Source organism: Plasmodium fragile, assembly GCF_000956335.1.
Source record: "Plasmodium fragile strain nilgiri unplaced genomic scaffold supercont1.148, whole genome shotgun sequence".
NCBI lineage: Eukaryota > Apicomplexa > Aconoidasida > Haemosporida > Plasmodiidae > Plasmodium > Plasmodium fragile.
This window is the reverse complement of record NW_012192728.1, coordinates 1-19,290: the sequence shown is the minus strand read 5'-3', so window position 1 is coordinate 19,290 and position 19,290 is coordinate 1. Positions and strand designations below refer to the sequence as shown.

At 50.0% G+C, this 19,290-nt stretch overlaps 3 protein-coding genes across 3 annotated transcripts; all 3 read right to left on the bottom strand.

Moving 5' to 3' along the window:
- Positions 1-987: 987 nt before the first annotated feature.
- On the bottom strand, positions 988-7,132 carry AK88_05517 (uncharacterized protein; the record flags this gene model as incomplete). The annotated part of the gene is made up of 8 exons (XM_012483119.1): positions 988-2,514; positions 2,676-3,337; positions 3,535-4,047; positions 4,509-5,235; positions 5,399-5,634; positions 5,999-6,632; positions 6,813-6,920; positions 7,121-7,132. 8 exons carry the CDS (start codon positions 7,130-7,132, stop codon positions 988-990), a joined length of 4,419 nt encoding a protein of 1,472 aa, XP_012338542.1.
- Positions 7,133-8,261: 1,129 nt separating this feature from the next.
- AK88_05516 (uncharacterized protein) lies at positions 8,262-13,615 on the bottom strand (the record flags this gene model as incomplete). The annotated part of the gene is made up of 7 exons (XM_012483118.1): positions 8,262-8,629; positions 8,703-9,444; positions 9,615-10,111; positions 10,534-10,944; positions 11,364-12,174; positions 12,351-13,268; positions 13,532-13,615. The coding sequence occupies 7 exons, from the start codon at positions 13,613-13,615 to the stop codon at positions 8,262-8,264; spliced, it is 3,831 nt and encodes a 1,276-aa protein (XP_012338541.1).
- A 1,119-nt stretch (positions 13,616-14,734) lies between these two features.
- Positions 14,735-19,236, bottom strand: AK88_05515 (uncharacterized protein; the record flags this gene model as incomplete). The annotated part of the gene is made up of 5 exons (XM_012483117.1): positions 14,735-15,505; positions 15,872-16,599; positions 17,155-17,667; positions 18,174-18,909; positions 19,159-19,236. The coding sequence occupies 5 exons, from the start codon at positions 19,234-19,236 to the stop codon at positions 14,735-14,737; spliced, it is 2,826 nt and encodes a 941-aa protein (XP_012338540.1).
- Positions 19,237-19,290: the final 54 nt, after the last annotated feature.

Sequence of the window (19,290 nt, the reverse complement as noted above, 5' to 3'; positions counted from 1 at the left end):
TACAACAGGAAAGACGAAGACTATTTACAAAATAACTGTGCCATCAGGTTATAATCCCAATGCGTAAACTAACCTGATTATATGAATCACAATAATCTGCTACTATACAATATTCTGCATGTACTGCTTCCTAACACTATATACTACAAATAACTGTCCCATACACTTCAATTACCATAACGCACTTATGAAAAAAAGAAAAAAAGAAAAGAAAAATAAGAACAAAAACCAAAGGAAACAAAAAATATAAAAAACACTGCATAACATCATGAATACCCGCCTGCCCGCATCGTCACACTGTCTCTGTGTGCGTACACCTAAAACCGCAGTATAACAACAACATCAATTTCTTCTGCCGTCGTTGCTGCGTTGCGTCCGTGGTGCGTTCTCCCACAAAATATGTGTGTTCCTTCTCCTCTCCCGTTCTCTGCCCGCGCACGCTGTGCGCCCTCTGTCTGGATCCGTTACGCGGACAATCCCATTTACCCGGCCGCGTTGGTCGACGCGTTTGCTCGGAGAGACAATCGCTGCTCCTTCTTACACTCGGCTACCGCGTCGAATCGTTGTTACACGCGGACCGAACCGTGTACCCGGCCGCGTTTGCTCGGAGAGACAAGCACCTTATACTCGAATGCGTATGCGCATTCTATATTAGTTCTGCACTATACCCTTAGAATGCACGTGCTCAGCTTTTAATAATTAACTGCACATAAAGGAGAATACTACCCCGTCATAGTATTCATTGAAAGCTACATTATATATGCATGTAACCGGTGCCCACCTGTTCCTATGGTCATGTTAAAAGAAGTAGACTACACAGAAAAAGAACAAAACAAGGCAAAAGTAAGCACAAGCAGAACAGAGCAGAAAAAAAAAAAAGACGGTATAGAATAAAGTAAACGCGAAATATATTACGTATATCATATAATGAAATAAAAGTGGTCGGCCGTTAGCATGCGTTATGTCGCATGCATATGCCCCGGCATCTTAATTGCAGAGCTTGTGCAAGAGGTCATCTACATATAACTCCCTATCCAGCATACTACTCTCGATTTCGCACTCTTCGATTACGGATGCGAGGAGTAGCATGCACAATTTGAGGGCGGTTAACGGTTTTTGCATGTAAGGTTGCGGATGCAGTTGCTTCCGTGGTACATCTCTCACTCTTAGCATATCTGCGGTTCCCATTACTCTGTCCACGTCTAAGTCGTTTTCCACTCTAGGTACTTCGCCTTTTTCAGGTACTATCTCCTCCTCAACATTATTCAACAAATGTTTGAACCACTCCTCCTCACCATATATATGCATAAGCGCATGTTGCTTTGCAACCCATTCTTTCCACAACCGCAGTGTCTTCATCTGCAGGGTTGCCGCATCACCGAGTACACTGTGCCCGTTGTCTTCGTTGGCCGCCATGTGATCACGCAGGTATTGTGTCCATTCCGATTTCAATTGCAAAAACCACGGCTGCGTCGTGCACGCCTGCAATAGATGCTTGTTGCGGTCAATCCAGTTAATCCATTGGGTGCAGTACGACGTCGCGTGCCTGTGGTTGGAATGAGCATTCTGTTCTGCATCTAAGGCGATATTTTCCATACAATTGCATCGGTCCTCTTCGTTAGATGCAGAAGCGTCCGTGTGGAACTGTATGTTTTGCATACAACGCCATGGATCGGAGTCATGTGGTGGACAAAGGCCCGTGGCTAACTGCATGGTTTCCATACAACGCCATGGATCGGGGTCGTCTTCATGCGGTGCACAAGGGTGCGTTTGTAATTGTATAGTTTCCATACAACTCCATGGATCGGGGTCGTGTGCAGTCGGTGCACAAGGGTCCGTTGCTAACTGTATAGTTTCCATACAACTCCAAGGATCGGGGCGCTCTTCGTTAGATGCAGAAGCGTCCGTGTGGAACTGTATGTTTTGCATACAACTCCATGGATCGGGGTCATCTTCGTTAGGTGGACATGGGACCGTTGCTAAGTGTATTGTTTCCATGCAGCTCCATAGATCTGGGTCATGTGGTGGACAAGGGCCCGTTGCTAACTGCATGGTTTCCATACAACTCCATGTGTTATCTTCGTTAGGTGGACATGGATCTATTCCTGCCGAGTCAGTGGAAGAAACATGGGTCCCTGATAAATCCTGGTTTGTGGTAGAAACACCCAAGATATGGTTATTCCTGTCTTCTTCCCGCAGCAAATCCTGCGCAAACTGCTCTACCACAATCTTCCAATAGTGCTCTTTGACGCTTTCCCATTCGGCCGCGTCACATTCGTTGAGCACTTCTAGATGTAGTTCGATGATCGTGCGGCGATTCACGCGTGGTTGACGTCGTCGTCGGTCGGCGGGCAATCTGCCGGGCTGCCTATCCCGAATCATGGTGTAGCCGTAATCGGGTGGCGGCAGTTCGCCTCGTTGTAGATGTTGCAATATGTCTTCGTCGAGTGGCGGTGACGGCACGTCACGTATAGTTCGATACGTTCGTCGTCGTGTAGCGCGGTACGCAAAGTACTAAGCAAAGAAGGCGTTGGGTGGGGAAGGTATGGTAAAAGGAATGAACGCGGGTGTAGGAGTATATTGTTTCGAAGAATCATATATGGGAGCCGGTTGGGATGTTCTGCGGTCTAAACATCCGGCACATGCGGCATGCCCGCATTGTCGTATATACTTACCTTCCAGAGGAAAAAGGCAATGAGCCCAATACCAACCACCGCGGGAATGATCGCGGGGGTGTACGGCTTGACATCCTTGGGGTCGAAGGGTTTCGACGGAGGGAGGGTAGGAAGAGGTTGGTCTTTGGTTTCTGGAGTCTGGGCACCGGAAGGAGGGGAACGAGCTCCCTGTGGACCCCCACTGGAGCCAGTACCTGTGGTACCTGGTTGCGAAGTGCCCGTGGAGCCAGGTCCTGAAGAACCTGGGGTGTGTTCACCAGTAGAACCTGGACTGGCTGGTTCTGAAGCAGAGGATGAGGAACTTGCACTTCCTCCCCCTCCACCACCATCTGGTTGAGCACTACCACCTGCTGCACTCTGTTCAGTACCTCCTGAGGACGGTTCACCGTTTTTGCCGCCGGTGCCGCCGCTACCGCTCGACCCCGATTGATTTGGGTTCGGGTTCGGTTTTGGTTTGGGCGGATTGAGAGGAGGGGGGTCATCGCTTCCGCCATCCTCAACCGGTGTACTTGGTTCACCCCGTCCTCCTTCCTGACCAGATGGACCTGGTACACCTTGTGTACCCGCGTTTCCGTCATTTCCTGTTGTTGTTGGTATGCTGGATGGTGCCGGCGGTGAATCCTCCTGACCGTTACGTGTCGTGATCTGTGTAGTTCCAGTACCTGTGAGTTTGAACGAAAACGAAGAATATGAAAATAACTCAAGTGTGGTGCGGTGCATGGTTGACCACACGGTCCGTTGCGCATGGTCCGTCAATGGATGGTCGGCTGACCACGTTCGGCACCACTGTTGACCGCGATCGATCGGCTACACGAATATTAGTCAGACGCTGATGGGTGGCTAGCGACGCCGTTGGAACCGTGGTTCACCTCTTGGGGAAGTTGTTGACCTCCGCCTGCGCCCTCACTAGTACTATTATCTTCCAACGATCCAGAAATTAAGCCTGCCAGGTCCGCGGGAGGGTCCAAACCAGGTCCTTGTGCGCTCCCACAGGAAATTACAATGCGTTCACCCGCACCTCCACCATTGGAACAACTACTGTCACTGTTTTCTCTGTCCGTACCGGAGGGTGCTGCTTCTGCTCCTGGTGGTCCAGGTTGCGACGGTGTCTGTGTGATACTGGTTTCTGTGCCTCCTGGGTCTGTTCCGCCTTGTCCTGCTGCAGGGGGTGATGGTGATACTGTATCATCCCCAGCTGATGTTTCTGACCTTCCCACATCCCCTGGTGCTGGTGCTGCTCCGTTATCTGCTTTCGCTGTTTTTGCACTTGTCGAATCGTTCCCTTTTTCTGTTGCATTTTCTTCTGATGCTGGTGGTACCGGTTCAGCCTGTGGTTTTGTGGACTCAGGTGTTGGTTCAGGTGCCTTGCCTGCTGCAAATAAAGCAAGGAAGAAAAACGACAAGATGATAAAAAAAAGCGACCCAAGTGGTAGACAGAAAGAAGGGGCCGGGACGGTGGGGTCAGGTAGCGACAGGGTAGGGCCGGGACGGTGTTAGAGAGCGCGCACGTTGTTAGAAGAGGACAAAGACAGGAAGAAAGGCGGGCGCACTCGGTGGACCGAGGTGGTAGCAGTGCACTTTTATTTGTTGTCGCCGTCATGTCGTCCCTCGTCGTCTCTGCACGGTACGCTCATCTACACTCGTGTACACGCCTCGCCGCCGCTGCACGGTACGCTTGTCGCGCCCGCCATTGCCGATCAACGTCAACGAAGGGGTGCCGCGCTGTGCTGTTGTGCTGTTCTCGCTGCCGTGTGCGTGTTGTTGTCATGCATTCGTAGTCATACGGCACGTAGTGGGCCGTATAGGTAGCAGCTTTATGATGCGTGTTCTTACCTTTCTGTTTTTCAATTTCCTGTTCTACTGCGACCTTGGCCTTCTCAATTACCCTTTTTGCCTCGTCCACTATCTTCTTCTCCGTGTCCTTTATTTCAGTGATCTTCGTTTCGTCCACCTTGTCCGGGTTACTCGGCTTCGTCTTGCCTTTTGTATAATCCTCCCATTTCGTATCACAGGGCACAGACCCATCTATGTGCTGTATTCCATGGAGTATTTTTCCCTGCCCCCGTAACCAGTGAGCTATGTCCAAGTCTACTGCTTGCACAGTGTGCTCATAACCTTTATACCCGCACATGGTGCACTTTCCCTCCACAACGGGACCAGTCACGCCTCCGTGTCCATCTTTTCCTGGGCTCTGCATGCTCTTGAATGTTATTCCAGCATACTCTATACCTCTGGCCCAGGTTCCCTGCTGCGAGCAGTACATTTTTTTGAGCATATGCCCAAATGTATTGGCTATTTCACACCGCAGCCGTTGATTCATGTCTTTATCGGGTCCTTGTTCCGTACCCTGCTGGTTCGCAAAGAATAGCGCAGTACTCATAAGTCTGCACCTGACGACATCTGCTACTGTTTGGCCCTTGAAATAATTCCCATCTTCCTTTAAATCATCCCATCCTACATTATAACAGTTGGCACCATAGTCATTCATGAGCTCTCTTCCCTTGTCCATATATTTCTTAAAATCATCCAACACCTTCTTCACCCTGTTCCATGCATCAGCCTACATGTTGCACATGATCAGAAGGAAATGCGCAAGTTTACATGTTCTTTTCACTCATCCTCTTGGATGTAAGTGTACCCTCATATATGTATATATCTTATGAACAAAGTCCCCTTCCATTTATTCATGTTTCTTGTGCGTCGCTACGCGCACTTTAACTTACAGTATACTGATGTGCCACGTATTTTTCAGGATGTCTCCATTCCAATAATCTGTCTCCTTGACAATCCTGTAGCTCGGGCGGCTTCTTCGGCACCGGTTTCGCCGCTACTGGTTTGGCAGCAGTAGCCTGCTTACCGTTGACCGGCGTCGCCGGTGCTGGTGTTGCAGAGGCGGCTGGTCTCACCGCGGGCGCTTTAGGTGCTGGTGGTGTGGTGGAAGATCCCTGTGCTGGTGTACCTAAGAAAAGGGAAGGGGTGGATATTTGTTAAAACAAAGCGAGATGGATGAACACAAAAGAAGAAAGGGGTGTTGACGTCGGCGGGGCCGCGTGTTCGACGGCGTTGGGTTAGGTGGACGTTAGCACTACACTTTTATTTGTTGTCGCTGTCATCTCGTGTCCGCTCCCGTCGCTACATACTCGCCGTCCCGCTCCGTGCTGCCTCGTGCAGCTCGTTCGCTCGCCTCCGCCGCTGCATCCATCGGATATTGCCCCTGGGACCACTGTTCCATTACACTTTTTCTTTTTTTCACCATTCTCATGAATATGCTGCCGTTCGGCCTGCGTCCTGATGATTATTCATTGTTCTCAATATGCACTTACCAGTGAACTGTGCTTGGCCTGGACGTCCTGCACACGCAGTAGCGTGTATGCCCTGGCGTGCGCGCTGTTCCATGGCCTGTTTCCTCTGTGTCCAGTCCTGCACTTCACACGACAAATCGCGTGCGGCGTCCTGCACGCTGTGCGTAACACTACTATCGTCCAACATCCATTGCGTAATTTTCGACTCAAGGGGAAAACCCCCTACACATGTATCGCCAAATGTCCAATTCACACACTGCCTACTTCTGCGTCTTCTTTGTGGCATCATAGTCATATATCCGTCCACGGCCTTCAGTGCATGTTCTCGAATATCATTGCCCCAGCATGCTAAGTCCATTATTTTCTGTATATATACGCCCCCTATTATACATTTCATTCCCTCTTGTAATTGTCTCGTGTCATTGTCAATTACATCTGTATCCACTTCTGTACCCTTACTGTTTAACCCTTCCATGTAGAACATTAGTCGTGCAAGTAGTCCACACCTAGCTTTGTCCTCTTCACTTACTGGTTCATTTCCAGTTCCATACGTACTGCACAATGTTTCTGCTATGCCTTCCTCCTCATGCTTGTCCCCTTTCATATTCTTCGCAATCTCTTGTTTCAATTCTTCCATTTGTTTCCACATCTCCTTCTGTGTTGTGCAAAATGAAAAGCATGAACATGCATGTATATATATAGCTTATACCGTCTCCCGTCGTGCGCGTTCATGGAGCATTATACCACATATGCACTGTTCTATATACATGGTATCCCACACCACTGTGCACGCGTTCTACCCCTATATTCCCTTTCCATATTTTTCTACACTTACATCACTCTGTGTCTGTTGATCTTCGGCGCGCATTCCAGGTTTCATGGCCCATTTTACCCTTAGCTTTGAAATAAAGTCCTTACCTTCCGCACTTCTCCATAATACATCCTACATTAAGAATAGAAAAAGGAAAAGAGAAGAAATAAATAAATAAAGAGAAGGGGATTATGCCATGTTGCAATGTACACCACATGGGCCCGTCCGCCGTGTCCAAACTATACTCACTCCCCTTTAATAAAAAAATTTGTGTACCCAATTACTCATGCTGCGCGTTCCCCATACTTTTCGTGTGTTATAATTCAACTTACATCATCCGCCATGGGCTTGTCTCTACTTTTGGCGTCTATGTCTATTGGTGATGTTGCCTAGGGTCGCAGCTGCGTTTGCTCGGAGAGACAATCTCTGCTCCTTCCTTCCTACACTCGGCCACTTCGTCGAATCCGGCTCACACTCGGCTACGTCGTCGAAGCGCGTTTTCTCGGAGAGACAATCTCTCCTCCTTCTTACACGCGGCTAGTGCGTCGAATCGTGGTTACCATCGGCCACGTTAGTCGACGCATGTGCTCGGCGAGACAATCCTCCTGCTTTCGTACACGCTGCCGCGTTGCTGGACGCGTGTGCTCGGAGAGACAATCTGTCCTCGTTCTTACACTCGGCCACTTCGTCGAATCGTGGTTACACTGGGCCACTTGTGCTCGGAGAGACAATGTCTCCCTCCGTTCTTACACTCGGCCACTTCGTCGAACCGCTTCACTCGGACAATGTCCTTTACCCGGCCGCGTTGGTCGACGCGTTTGCTCGGAGAGACAATGTCTCCCTCCTTTCTTACACTCGGACAATCCGTCGTCGAAACCGTGCTACAGTGGGCCGCGGGGGTCGACGCGTTTGCTCGGAGAGACAATCTCCTGCTTCTTACACTGGGACAATCCTTCGTCGAATCCGTGTTGCACTTGGCCGCGTGGATCGACGCGTTTGCTCGGAGAGACAAGCTCTCGTCCTTCTCACACGCGGCTACAATGCGGTTTACGCGGCCGGGTTTGCGCCGAGAGAAAATGTCTCCTTATACTCGAATGCGTATGCGCATGCTATATTTGTGCTGCACTATACCCTTTGAATGCACGTGCGCATGTTGTAATAATTAACTTCACATAAAGGAGAATACGACCCCTTCATATTATTCATTTAAATGTACATGTTATATGCATGTGACCTGTACCACCGTGTGCCCATGGTCATGCTAAAAGAAGTTCACTAGATAACAAGAACAAAACAAGGCAAAAGTAAACAGAAAGAAACAGAAGGAAGCAGAAGAGAGCAGAAAAAAAAAGGAAGGTATGTAATAGTGCAAACTAGAAGTATAATGTGTATGTCGAATAAGGGGGAACAGGTATCTGCTGTTATCATGTGTCCCCATCTACATTGCTGCATACCCCGCACTGCATCCGAATGTCAGAGCTTTTGCAATAGGTCATCCACATATAACTCCCTATCCTGCAAACTGCGTTCGACTTCGCACTGTTCTATGACTAATGCCAGGATCAGTATCCATGTTTGAGCGGTTAACGATTTTTTCATGTAAGGTTGCTGAGGCAGTGGTTGTGACCGTGGTACATCGCTCACTTGTAGCAAGTCTTCTGCGGCCATTACTTTGTCCACTTCTAAGTCTTTTTCGACTACTGATACTTCGCCTTTTTCCGACACTGTCGCCTCCTGTACATTATGCAACAAATGTTTGAACCACGCCTCTTCCTTGTATGTACTCATTTTCCGATGTTGCTGTTCGACCCATTGTTTCCATGCATGCAGTTTCTTCATCACTGCGGATGGGATGTTGGCGTGCTCACCTAGTTCACTGTGCCCGTGGGCCTCCGTTTGCCGCCATGTGCTCACGCTGATATTGTTTCCAATCCGCTTTTAATTGCAAAAACCACGGCTGTGCCGTGCTCTGCTGCAATATGCGTTTGTTGCGGTCAATCCAAGGGATCCACTTAGTGCGGTCTAATGCCGGCATGTCATTCCCGGGGTCGGAAGAGTATGCGAGGGGAGAAGGAGTGTGTTCGTGTTCTAACTGTATGGTTTCCATACAACTCCATGGATCGTAGTCCTCGTCGTTAGAAGCAGAAGGGTCCGTTTCTAACTGTATGTGTTCCATACAACTCCATGGATCTGGGTCGTCTTCGTTAGGTGGAGAAGTGTGCGTTCCGTCGGCGTCAGTGGGTGCATCCAAGGTGAATGAAACATTGGTCCCTGGAGGACCCTGGTCTGACGTAGAAACACCCAAGATACTGTTATGCGTGTCCACGTCCCGCATCAACTCCTGCGCAAACACCTCCACGACAATCTGCAAATAGTCGTCTTTGACGGTTGCCCATTCGGTCGCTGCACATTCGTTGAGCACTTCTAAATGTAGCTCGATGATCGTGCGCTTATGCACGCGCGGGGGGCGTCGTCGTCGTCGGTCGGCGGGCAATCTGCCGGGCTGCCTATCCCGAATCATGGTGTACCCGTAATCGGGTGGCGGCAGTTCGCCGCGTTGTAGATGATCCAATATTTCTTCGTCGAGTGGCGGTGACGGCACGTCACGAACGGTTCGATATGTTCGTCGTCGTTTTTTTCCGAGGTACGCAAAATACTAAGGAGAAAAAGGGGGTAAAGAGGAGGGTGAGGACGGTAGGATAAAAGGAATGAACACGGGTGTAGGGGCATATTGATTAGAACGATCATATATTGGAGCCGGTTGGGATGTTCTGAGGTATAAACATCCTGCACTTCCGGCATACACGGTGTCGCGTGTATACTTACCTTCCACAGGGAATAACCAAGAAGGGCGACGGTGACGGAAGCGACGAACAACAGGATGGGAGTAGTGGCGGTCAGGACCGCGGCGGCTAGGTCGGGTGCATCAGGACCACCACGACTCGGAGGTCCTTGTTTCATTAATTTTTCATTGTCTTCATTCAGTGTGACATGTTCCCGCTTAAGGGGTACGAATCCACCCCCAGGAACATTGGGTCCCTTGGGAATCATGTTAGCTAAGTCAAAATTAGGTAGTCCAAAATTGGATGAGCGAGGCGTGGAGTCACTTTCCTCTCCTCCAACTGTTTCTGCAGGACCATCTGTTTCACATGTCCAATCTCCCTTATCTTTTTTCCCATCGATCGCGCATAGGTTCGTGTTTTCATTTATATCTTCGCCACCACCTGCTGCACCTTTACCTGGTGGGGTACCACCACTCTCAGTACTGCCTCCCGTACTACGTGGTACCGGGCCCGTCGAGGAACTTGGCGTTTCTGCAGATCCTAAGTAAACATGCAGGAAAGGTAACAGTAAGAAAGGGAAAATGATGAAACTGACGTTTTCAGCGGTGGTTGTTGATTGACTACCGTTGACCACATGGTTGGCACCATTGGTGCCACGGGGATGGAGCCAGGCGTCGGGTGACGAGGGGACGCCGGGACAGGACACGGACGGGGGTAGGGTGCCACCCCGGGAAAAGACTCTCTCTCTCGCACGCACAACACACACACAACACAACACGCACAACACACACAGTGTGCATGTGTGTGTCGATGTCTGTCGACGTCTACGTGGCTACGTCTACATCCCGCGGCGGTGTCTGTCGCCCGCCTCATTCTCATTCGACGTTTGGTTTCTCTCTCTCCGTGTGCTCTCCGGAAAAGTTGTGTGTTTTTTTCTCGTTGTTTTTGTTGTCGACATTTACTCAGGAGACTACCTGGTCCCGAGTCTTCGGGTTTCTTCCCACAAGTACTGTCAATGTCAGATGTCGTTCCAAAAGACACAGAAGTACTTGATGTGGATCCGTGGACACCTGCGCCTGCGTTTTTGACTGTATAGGTCTCTGTCCCCTTGGAGCACTTACCTGTTTCTTTCGTATCCTTCGATACTGTTGTTCCTGATCCCGATCCCGACGATGATTGTGATGGTGGTGGTGCCGCAGGTGGGGGTTGTGGTATGGATGCCGCAGCAGGTACTGTTTCAGATGCCCCTGTTTCAGCCCTTGCCCTGTCACCTCGCTCTGCCCCTGGCCCTTGTGGCGGTCCTTTCTCCTCAGGAACAGGCTCCTCTGGTACCTCTGGTACCGTAGTGGGTGGAGCTTGCGGTTTCGTGCCTGCTGCAAATGAAGAAGGAAGAAAGGTGATAAAAACGACAACATGATACAAAACAGGACACACGTGGTACAGAAAGAAGGGGCCGCGACGGTGTGGTGTGGTTCGATCAGGTAACGGCAGGGTAGGGGCGGCACGGTGTTAGAGAGCGCGCACGTTGTTAGACGAGGACAAAGACAGGAAGAAAGGCGGGCGCAGTCGATGGACGGAGGTGATAGCACTACAAATTTTATTTGTTGTCGCCGTCATCTCGTCGTGCGCTCCGTCCGTCCTCCATCGTCGCCGCTGCCGTCGTGGCCGCCGCACACACCTCGGCTCATCGCTCAACGAGGGGGTGCTTTTCCGCCCGCGCGTGCGTGGTTGTTGTGGTTGTGGTGGCATACGTATGCGTGCGTAGGGGGTCGTGGCTGCCGTATATTCGTACTGGGTGTCGTCGTGCTAAACGTATTCGGATTATGTGTATTCTTAGTGTTCTTATTATTCTTATCCTTACCTGCCCTTTCCTCATCGTCCTGTTCCTTAATTTTCTGGTCCACTATCTTTGTAACCTCTTCAAAAGCTTTCTTCGTCTGCGTCCTTATTTCGCTCTCTGTGTTCTTCACATCAGGCAGCTTCTGGCTAATGTCGTGGTCTTGGTCTTTAACACCCTTCTCTTCTTTATACTTTTTCCAGTCCTGCCCACAGGGAATCCGGTGTGCAATGTTTCCTATTTTGTCCATTATCTTTCCTTCCTCTATTAACAAGTTTACCATGTGTCCATCTACTACTCTCACGGAACCGTGTGTAACTTTATACCCACATTCCGTACAATCCGCTTTCATTACAGGACCTTTTTTATCTTCCTGTATTCCTCCAGCCTCTCCCATTGCGTTGACCGTTGTCCAAGCATACTTTACACCCCTTTTCCATGTGGTCTTATGTTCACAATACTTTTTGTCCAGTATGTACCCAAATGCATTCGCTAGCTCGCATCTTAGCCTGTTCTCCGTGTCATCCGTAACTGTGCTGTACCCTTTTATATTATCACCGTTTGCAAACCACAATGCACCCGTCATGAGTTTACACCGTATTACGTCTGCTACTGTTTGGCCCGTGAACAATGTGCCGTCGTCTGTTATATCATTCCAACCGCTATTGTAACAATTCGCCCCTAAGGCATCCACCGTGCCGTCTGGATCGTCCATGTAATCAATAAACTGCTGCAACACGGTCTTCATGGTTTCCAGTTGTTCCTTCTGTGGTGTGTACATAGAGAATAGAGGAATTCGCATGTTTACTGTGCACGTACATTACACCTATCGCGGGGACTCGCACTTTGACGTATATGTATAAAGCGCAGGAACTAATTTGTGCCCTAAGTCCCATCTGCCCCTGTTGTTGTGGGGTCCCGTGTGGGTTTACTATAACTTACATTATAATTCTTCAGGACGTATACTTGCCTCCTTGTGTCTTCCAATATGGTCTTCAATGGACAATCTTCCGCTTTGGCCGTCTTCCCCTTCTCTCCTGCTGCGGCATCACTACCACCAGCAGATGATGACGTGCCCGTTGACGTCGTCGGTTTTTTGGGTGGATTCACTCTGTCCTTCACTGCCTTGACTCCCTTCTTTATCTTCTTTTCTATTTCACATATCTCCTTGGATGCCCCTGTTTGTTGCATGTCGTCTAACACGCTCTTCACTCGCGCAAAGATACCACTATCCGTCCACGCCTTTATTTTTGTCATGAGCGCAGAGTCCTGGGGGATCACCCCCGCATGAGCGGTACATGCTTCTTCATTTTTCTGGTCTGCGTCCTGCTCCTTCCAAGCACACTTTTGCACTCTGCCGTGTGTAGTTCCTGTGGTGCGTCGCGCGAAACCTTTCTTCCATTCGTCCAGCTTATTCTTTATGCTGGGTCCAATACCACGTAATCCGAATATTACTTCCCCGTAATCCCTGCCCTCACAAACCCCTGGCTCATATTGCTGTTGTCCTGGTTTATCCGGTTTCTCCAGTTCTGCCTTAACGTGCTGTATTATTTCCCTATGATCTGCATTATTCCCATACAGCTGTAGTAACACCTCAGTGGCCAGTGTACACCTTATATATTCCCTAAACTTCTCTCCCCTTCTGGCATCCACCCGTCTTTTTGTGCAATTGCCCGTACTGCAACTGTATCCCTTTATGTATAGCATAAGGCTTGCAATTTCATGACACCTGCTCTTGCATGCGGCCGGTTCCTTTCCTTGGAATACGCTTCCACAAATGCCAGCGTTCGTGCCGCTATGTTGGGTGATTATCGTTGTTACTTCGTTGAAGATAATCTTGACCTCGCGCATTAATTGTTTCTGCGGATAGAAGAATCCATGTATGCGTGTGCATATTCTTTATGCCCATGTTGTCGTAAATTCATGTGCATTTAATCATACTGCATTTCAGATGCATGCAGTGTCCGTGAACTGTATCTGTGGTGAGCATGGCTGCCGTACGTTACGACACTTATATAAATAGTCGACGCACACATACAGGTTCGAATTTCCCATGTACATATATTGCTGTGCAAAGTGCACTATTGCCCTGCGTCCGGAGTTTTGTGTACAATGGAACTTACCCAATATCCCTTTCCGTCCTTTATGTTCCATCGGTTTAGATAAAACTGCCATGCCCCTAGAAACTCCAGTATGTCCATGGCCATACTGGGTACCCATGTTAAACACGTTATGCCCTTCTTAAAAAAAAAAGTACAACACTACTACTACTACTACTACTACTACTACACACCGCGCATTAACCACAACAACAAAAAAAAACAAAATATACACACACACCGTCTCCGTCAACGCCTCTTGCGTCAACGCTGCTCTCCGTCAACGCTCTCTCCGTCAACGCTTCTCTCGTCACACCGTCTGCAGGTCACGACTCTCCGTCAAAGTTTCTGCGTCACCCCGTCTCCGTGAACGTGTCTCCGTCAACGCTCTGTCCGTCAACACTTCTCCCGTGCACGCCTCTGCGTCAATGCTTCTGGAAGTCGTGATAAATACACAACCACTACTTGTTGTCTGGCGCCGTGTGCCTGCCGCCGTCCGGCTTCGTTGTAGAAGAAGAAAGGAAAAAACAAAAGTAGTACACTACACTACCATACACACAACACGTCATGAATATCCCACTTCTACACCGGTCTCCACTAAACGCCTGTCACACACACTGTCTCTGTGTGCGTACACCTAAAAACCGCAGTAACAACATCAATTTCTCCTTCCGTCGTTGTCGCCGTCCCTCCCGCGGCTACGTCGTCAAGCCGCGTTTGCGCGGAGAGACAATCTCTCCTTATACGCGAATGCGTAGTCGCGTTCTATATTTGTGCTGCACTATACGCGTAGAATGCACGTGCTCAGCTGTTAATAATTAACTTCACATAAAGGAGAATACTACCCCTTCCATATTATTCATGTAAATCTGCATTTTATATGCATGTAACCGGTACCACCGTGTGCCCATGGTCATGTTAAAAGAAGTGGACGACACAGAAAAAGAACAAAACAAGGCAAAAGTAAACAGAAGTAAGCAGAACAGAGCAGAAAAAAAAAAAAGACGGTATAGAATAGTACAAACAAGAAATATATTATGTATATCACATAATGAAGTAAAAGTGGTCTAATGATAGCATGCGTTATTGCCCATTCATATGCGCCGTCATCCTAATGTCAAAGGTGTTCTAATAAATGTTCAACATATAACTCCGTCTCCTGCAAACGACATTCGACCTCGCTCTCTTCTATGACTAATGCCAGGATCAGTATCCATGTTTTAGGGGTTACGGTTTTTTCATGTAAGGTTGCTTATGCAGTTGCGTGCGTGGTACACCTCTCACTTGTAGCACATGTTCTGCTGCCATGACTTTTTCCACTTCTAAGTCTTGTTCGACTACTGATACATCGCCTTTTTCCGACACTGTCTGCTCCTGTACATTATTCAACAAATGTTGGAACCACTCCTCCTGGCCATACATACGCAGTTGCCGATGTTGCTTCGCGACCCATTGTTTCCATGCGTCCAGTTTGGTGCTTTCCATGGTTGCGGCTGTCCTGTGCTCACCGGATGCTGCGTCTGCCGCCATGTGCTCGCGCAGGTATTGTTTCCATGCCGCTTTTAATTGCAGAAACCACGGCTGAGTCGTGCACGTCCGCAATAGATGCTTGTTGCGGTCAATCCAAGGGATCCAATGGGTGGGGTCGGGGATGCGGCATTCATTCGCGGGGTCGGAAGAGTATGGAAAGAGAGCAGGAGTCCCCTCTTCTTCTAACGCTGCAGTTTCCATACAACTGCATGAAGCGCAGTCATGCGGTGGACATGGATCTATGCCGTTGCTGTCAGGGGGTGGATGCAAGGCAGATGAAACATTGATCTCTGGAGGACCCTGCTTTGTGGTAGAAACGCCCAAGATGTTGTTATTCCTGTCCTCTTCCTGCTCCAAGTCGCGCGCAAACTCCTGCACAAGTATCTGCAAATAGTCGTCTTTGACGTTTTCCCATTCGGCCGCTTCACATTCGTTGAGCACTTCTAGATGTAGTTCGATGATGGTGCGCTTATGCACGCGTGGATGACGTCGTCGTCGGGCGGATGTTGACGCAGGTTGCCTATCCCTAACCATCGTGTACCCGTAATCGCGTGGTGGAGCGCCGCGTTGTAGATGTTGCAATATTTCTTCGTCGAGTGGCGGTGACGGCACGTCACGCACTGTTCGATATGTTCGTCGTCGTTTGGTGAGGTACGCAAAGTACTAAGCAGAAAAAGGAGGGTAAAGAGGAGGGTGGGCACGGTTGGATAAAAGGAATGAACACGGGTGTAGGAGTATATGGGTTAGAACGATCATATATTGGAGCCGGTTGGGAGTTTCTGAGGTATAAACATCCTGCACATGCGGCATGCCCTGATTGCCGTGTATACTTACCTTCCACAGAAAAAACGCAATGATTCCAATACCAACCACCGCTGGAATGATCGCGGGGGTGTAGGGGATAAGGGCATCCCAGGTTATTCCACCACCAGCTACTGCGCCTTCTCCTGGTGTGTTCTGTGCAGGGGGATCATTCTGGGGGATGGATGTAATCTGAGTAGTCACAGCGTTGGTAGTACGGGAACCATTATCAGGGGAGGAAGGAGTGTGGGTTTTGGTAGAACCAGTACCGGATGAACCTGGTGTTTCGGGCTCCGTGGAAGCAGTACGAGTAGCACCCGGCCCTGAAGAACCTGGGGTTTGGTGACCAGTGGAACCATTACCAGAGGATTGACCTCCTCCACTGCCTTGGGTAGGACCACCTCCACCATGAGGCCCGGCACCGTTTCCTGCCCCACCAGAGCCACCATCTACACCAGTAGTAGTGCCGCTGGGACTGCTGCTCCCCGATTGATTTGGGTTCGGGTTCGGTTTTGGTTTGGGTGGATTGAGAGGAGGGGGGTCATCGTTGCCGCCCGCCTTACCGGCGCCATCTACCACTTGGTCCCCGGGGCTAGGGGCAGGAGCAGATGTTGGTGCCCCTTCTGCTCCACTGGAGGATGTTGTTGTGGTTGCTGGTTCTTGTTCTGCTTGTGCTTTCGGTGCTGCCGCTGCTGGTGCTTGTGCTCCTGGTGATGGATCCGCCGCGGAAGTACGGTTCGGATCCTGGGGTTGCCCAGTACCTGTAGAGTCAGGTAGGTGGAAGAAGCGTGTCGAAACTGAACTTTTGGGCGGTGCATGGTTGTTTGTGGGACCACACTGTCGGCTACACGCTTGTTAGGTGCCGTGTCACTGTCGTCCACACGGTTGCCCAGATGGTGCCACGGGGACGGCGGGGCATGGCACGGGGGCAAGGTGCGAACGGTGGTTGGCAGGGTGCCACCCCGGGAAAAGACTCTCTCTGTCCGACACACCACACACAACACACAACACACACAGTGTGTGTGTGTCGATGTCTGCATCTACGTCTACATCGACGTCTACATCGACGTCTACCTGTCTACGTCACCCGCGGCCGACCCATCGCTCTACCTGCTGCGGCGGCTTACGCTCCCCCGCGCCCGACCCGTCGGTCTGCCGCTCCTCACTCTCATTCGACGTTTGGTTTCTCTCTGTCCGTGTTGTCTCTCCCTCTCTCTCCGGAAATGTTGTTCGATTTTGTTTTTTTTTTTCTATCTCACTCTAGCCCACTCATCAAATATTCAAGATGCACCCCTGTAAATCTTACTGCACTTTACCATTATCAGGCTTCCTGGGCTTGGAGTCGGATGTGTCCGTAACGCCCGGTATTTCTCCTAAGGCTTCGCCCGATGTACATCCGGTACGTATAACCACTGCACCCGAACTCTTTTCATTTTTCCCAAGACTCTCCTTACACTGGTCCTCACCTGATTTTTCCTTTGGTCGTGGTCCTGCTGCAACGCCCGTAGCACCTTTTTCTTCCTTTGCTCCTGCCTCGTCACCGCCTGATTTCCCTGAGGGAGATGGTGGTGGAGGTGGGGGGGGTTGTTGTCCAGGTCCAGGTCCCGGACCCGGTCCTGGTGGTGTGGTTTCTGTCTGTGTTCCTTGTCCCGTGCCTGCCGATGTTGTTGGTGCGGCATCCGCTGGTGGTGTGTCAGACCTGCCTCCTTGTGCTACGGATGGTGCCTGTGCATCCGGTGCAGCTTTGGGTACTGACACCCTGTCCTGAGGAACCACCTCTGTTGGTGCTTCCGGTACCGTAACTGGTGGAGCTTCTGGTGTGTTGCCTGCTGCAAATAAAGCAAGGACGTAAAACGACAAAATGATACAAAAAGGGACACAAGTGGTAGACAGAAAGAAGGGGCCGGGACGGTGGGGTCAGGTAGCGACAGGGTAGGGCCGGGACGGTGTTAGAGAGCGCGCACGTTGTTAGAAGAGGACAAAGACAGGAAGAAAGGCGGGCGCACTCGGTGGACCAAGGTGATAGCAGTACAACTTTTATTTGTTGTCGCCGTCATCGCGTCCGCCGTCCCGCTCCATCCGTCGTGGCCGTCACACACTCGTCGTCGCCGCTGCCGTCGTGGCCGCCGCTCACACCTCGGCTCATCGCTCAACGAGGGGGTGCTTTTCCGCCCGCGCGTGCGTGTTGTTGTTCTTCCCGCGGGCGCGTGGTGTTGTGCCCGTTGTGTTGTTGTGGTGGTGGCATCTATATCGGTACCGTACGGACCGGGCCGTGTGATCCCGTGTGGGGCCGTATGATTGGTATGCGTACGAGTCGTATTCGTACTGTTCTTACCATTCACGTCCTCGTGCTCATCGTCATCCTCATCGTCGTCTTCATCGTCATCCGCATCGTCGTCGGAAGGAACTGGCCCCCGTAGTGTCTTTACTCTCTTCCGTACTTTCCTTAATATACCCTTCATTCCTGGCTCCATTTCTTCCCGCAACGTTTCGGCTTTCAATAATTCTATACTTCCCGGGCCATTGTCTGATGTCTGTTTCCGCCTTCTTTTGCATCTTACACTTTTCTCTAACTGTTTCATCTTGGCCTGCATGGTTTCATCCCCCATTATCCAGTCATCAAATTGTGCGCCTATTACCTTTCCTCCTACTTTCAGGTCATTATTAACCACCCAGGTACACATTTTAGGATGCACAGCGCCAGGCACATGGTCCATAAAGGGTTCAAATATGTGCAATGCCTGTCGTATACCTTGATGTCTGCCACAGTTTGCTTTCATTAACTGGAACATAAATACATTCACAATTATGCACCGTATATATCTGTGTAATCTATCACCTGCGGCCGAAGCCTCGTATCCCCCATGTGGACCCAGCCCCCATCCATTCATGAAAAATAATGCCGGCACCATCATTTTGCATACAACTTTGTCGTCAGCATTATGCCAATTTGTGATTCGTTCCGGCCCCCATCCCTTATCATCACACGATGTCGCAAGTGTGCCATCATCATGCTCCATATGGGTAAGAAACTGGTCCACCATATTTTTCATATCTGCCCATATTGCTCTCTGTAAAGGGTAAAGTAGTAACCCCGAATTTGTCAAGGGTATAATGCTGCTAGTACATGACGTATGTGAATACTCATAGTTCAATACTGGCTGTCCAAGCACTGATGTTGTACACACTATGCCAATGCAATATCCGCCATAGTCATATATATATTCCCGTAACACACTTTCCTGGTGAGCACATCACTGTACTCACCTATGCGCTCCGTGCGCGGTGCTCTTTTGCATTGTGTGCGTACCATAACCTACCTCGTAAAAACCTTCAATTCCCTGTCCTTGCCTGCGTTTTAGCCACTGTGCCAGTAAATCTACGAATTCCGCTGCCATGATACTACTACATAACTAGATCACTATTCATACGCTTCGCGTATCATTGCAGTA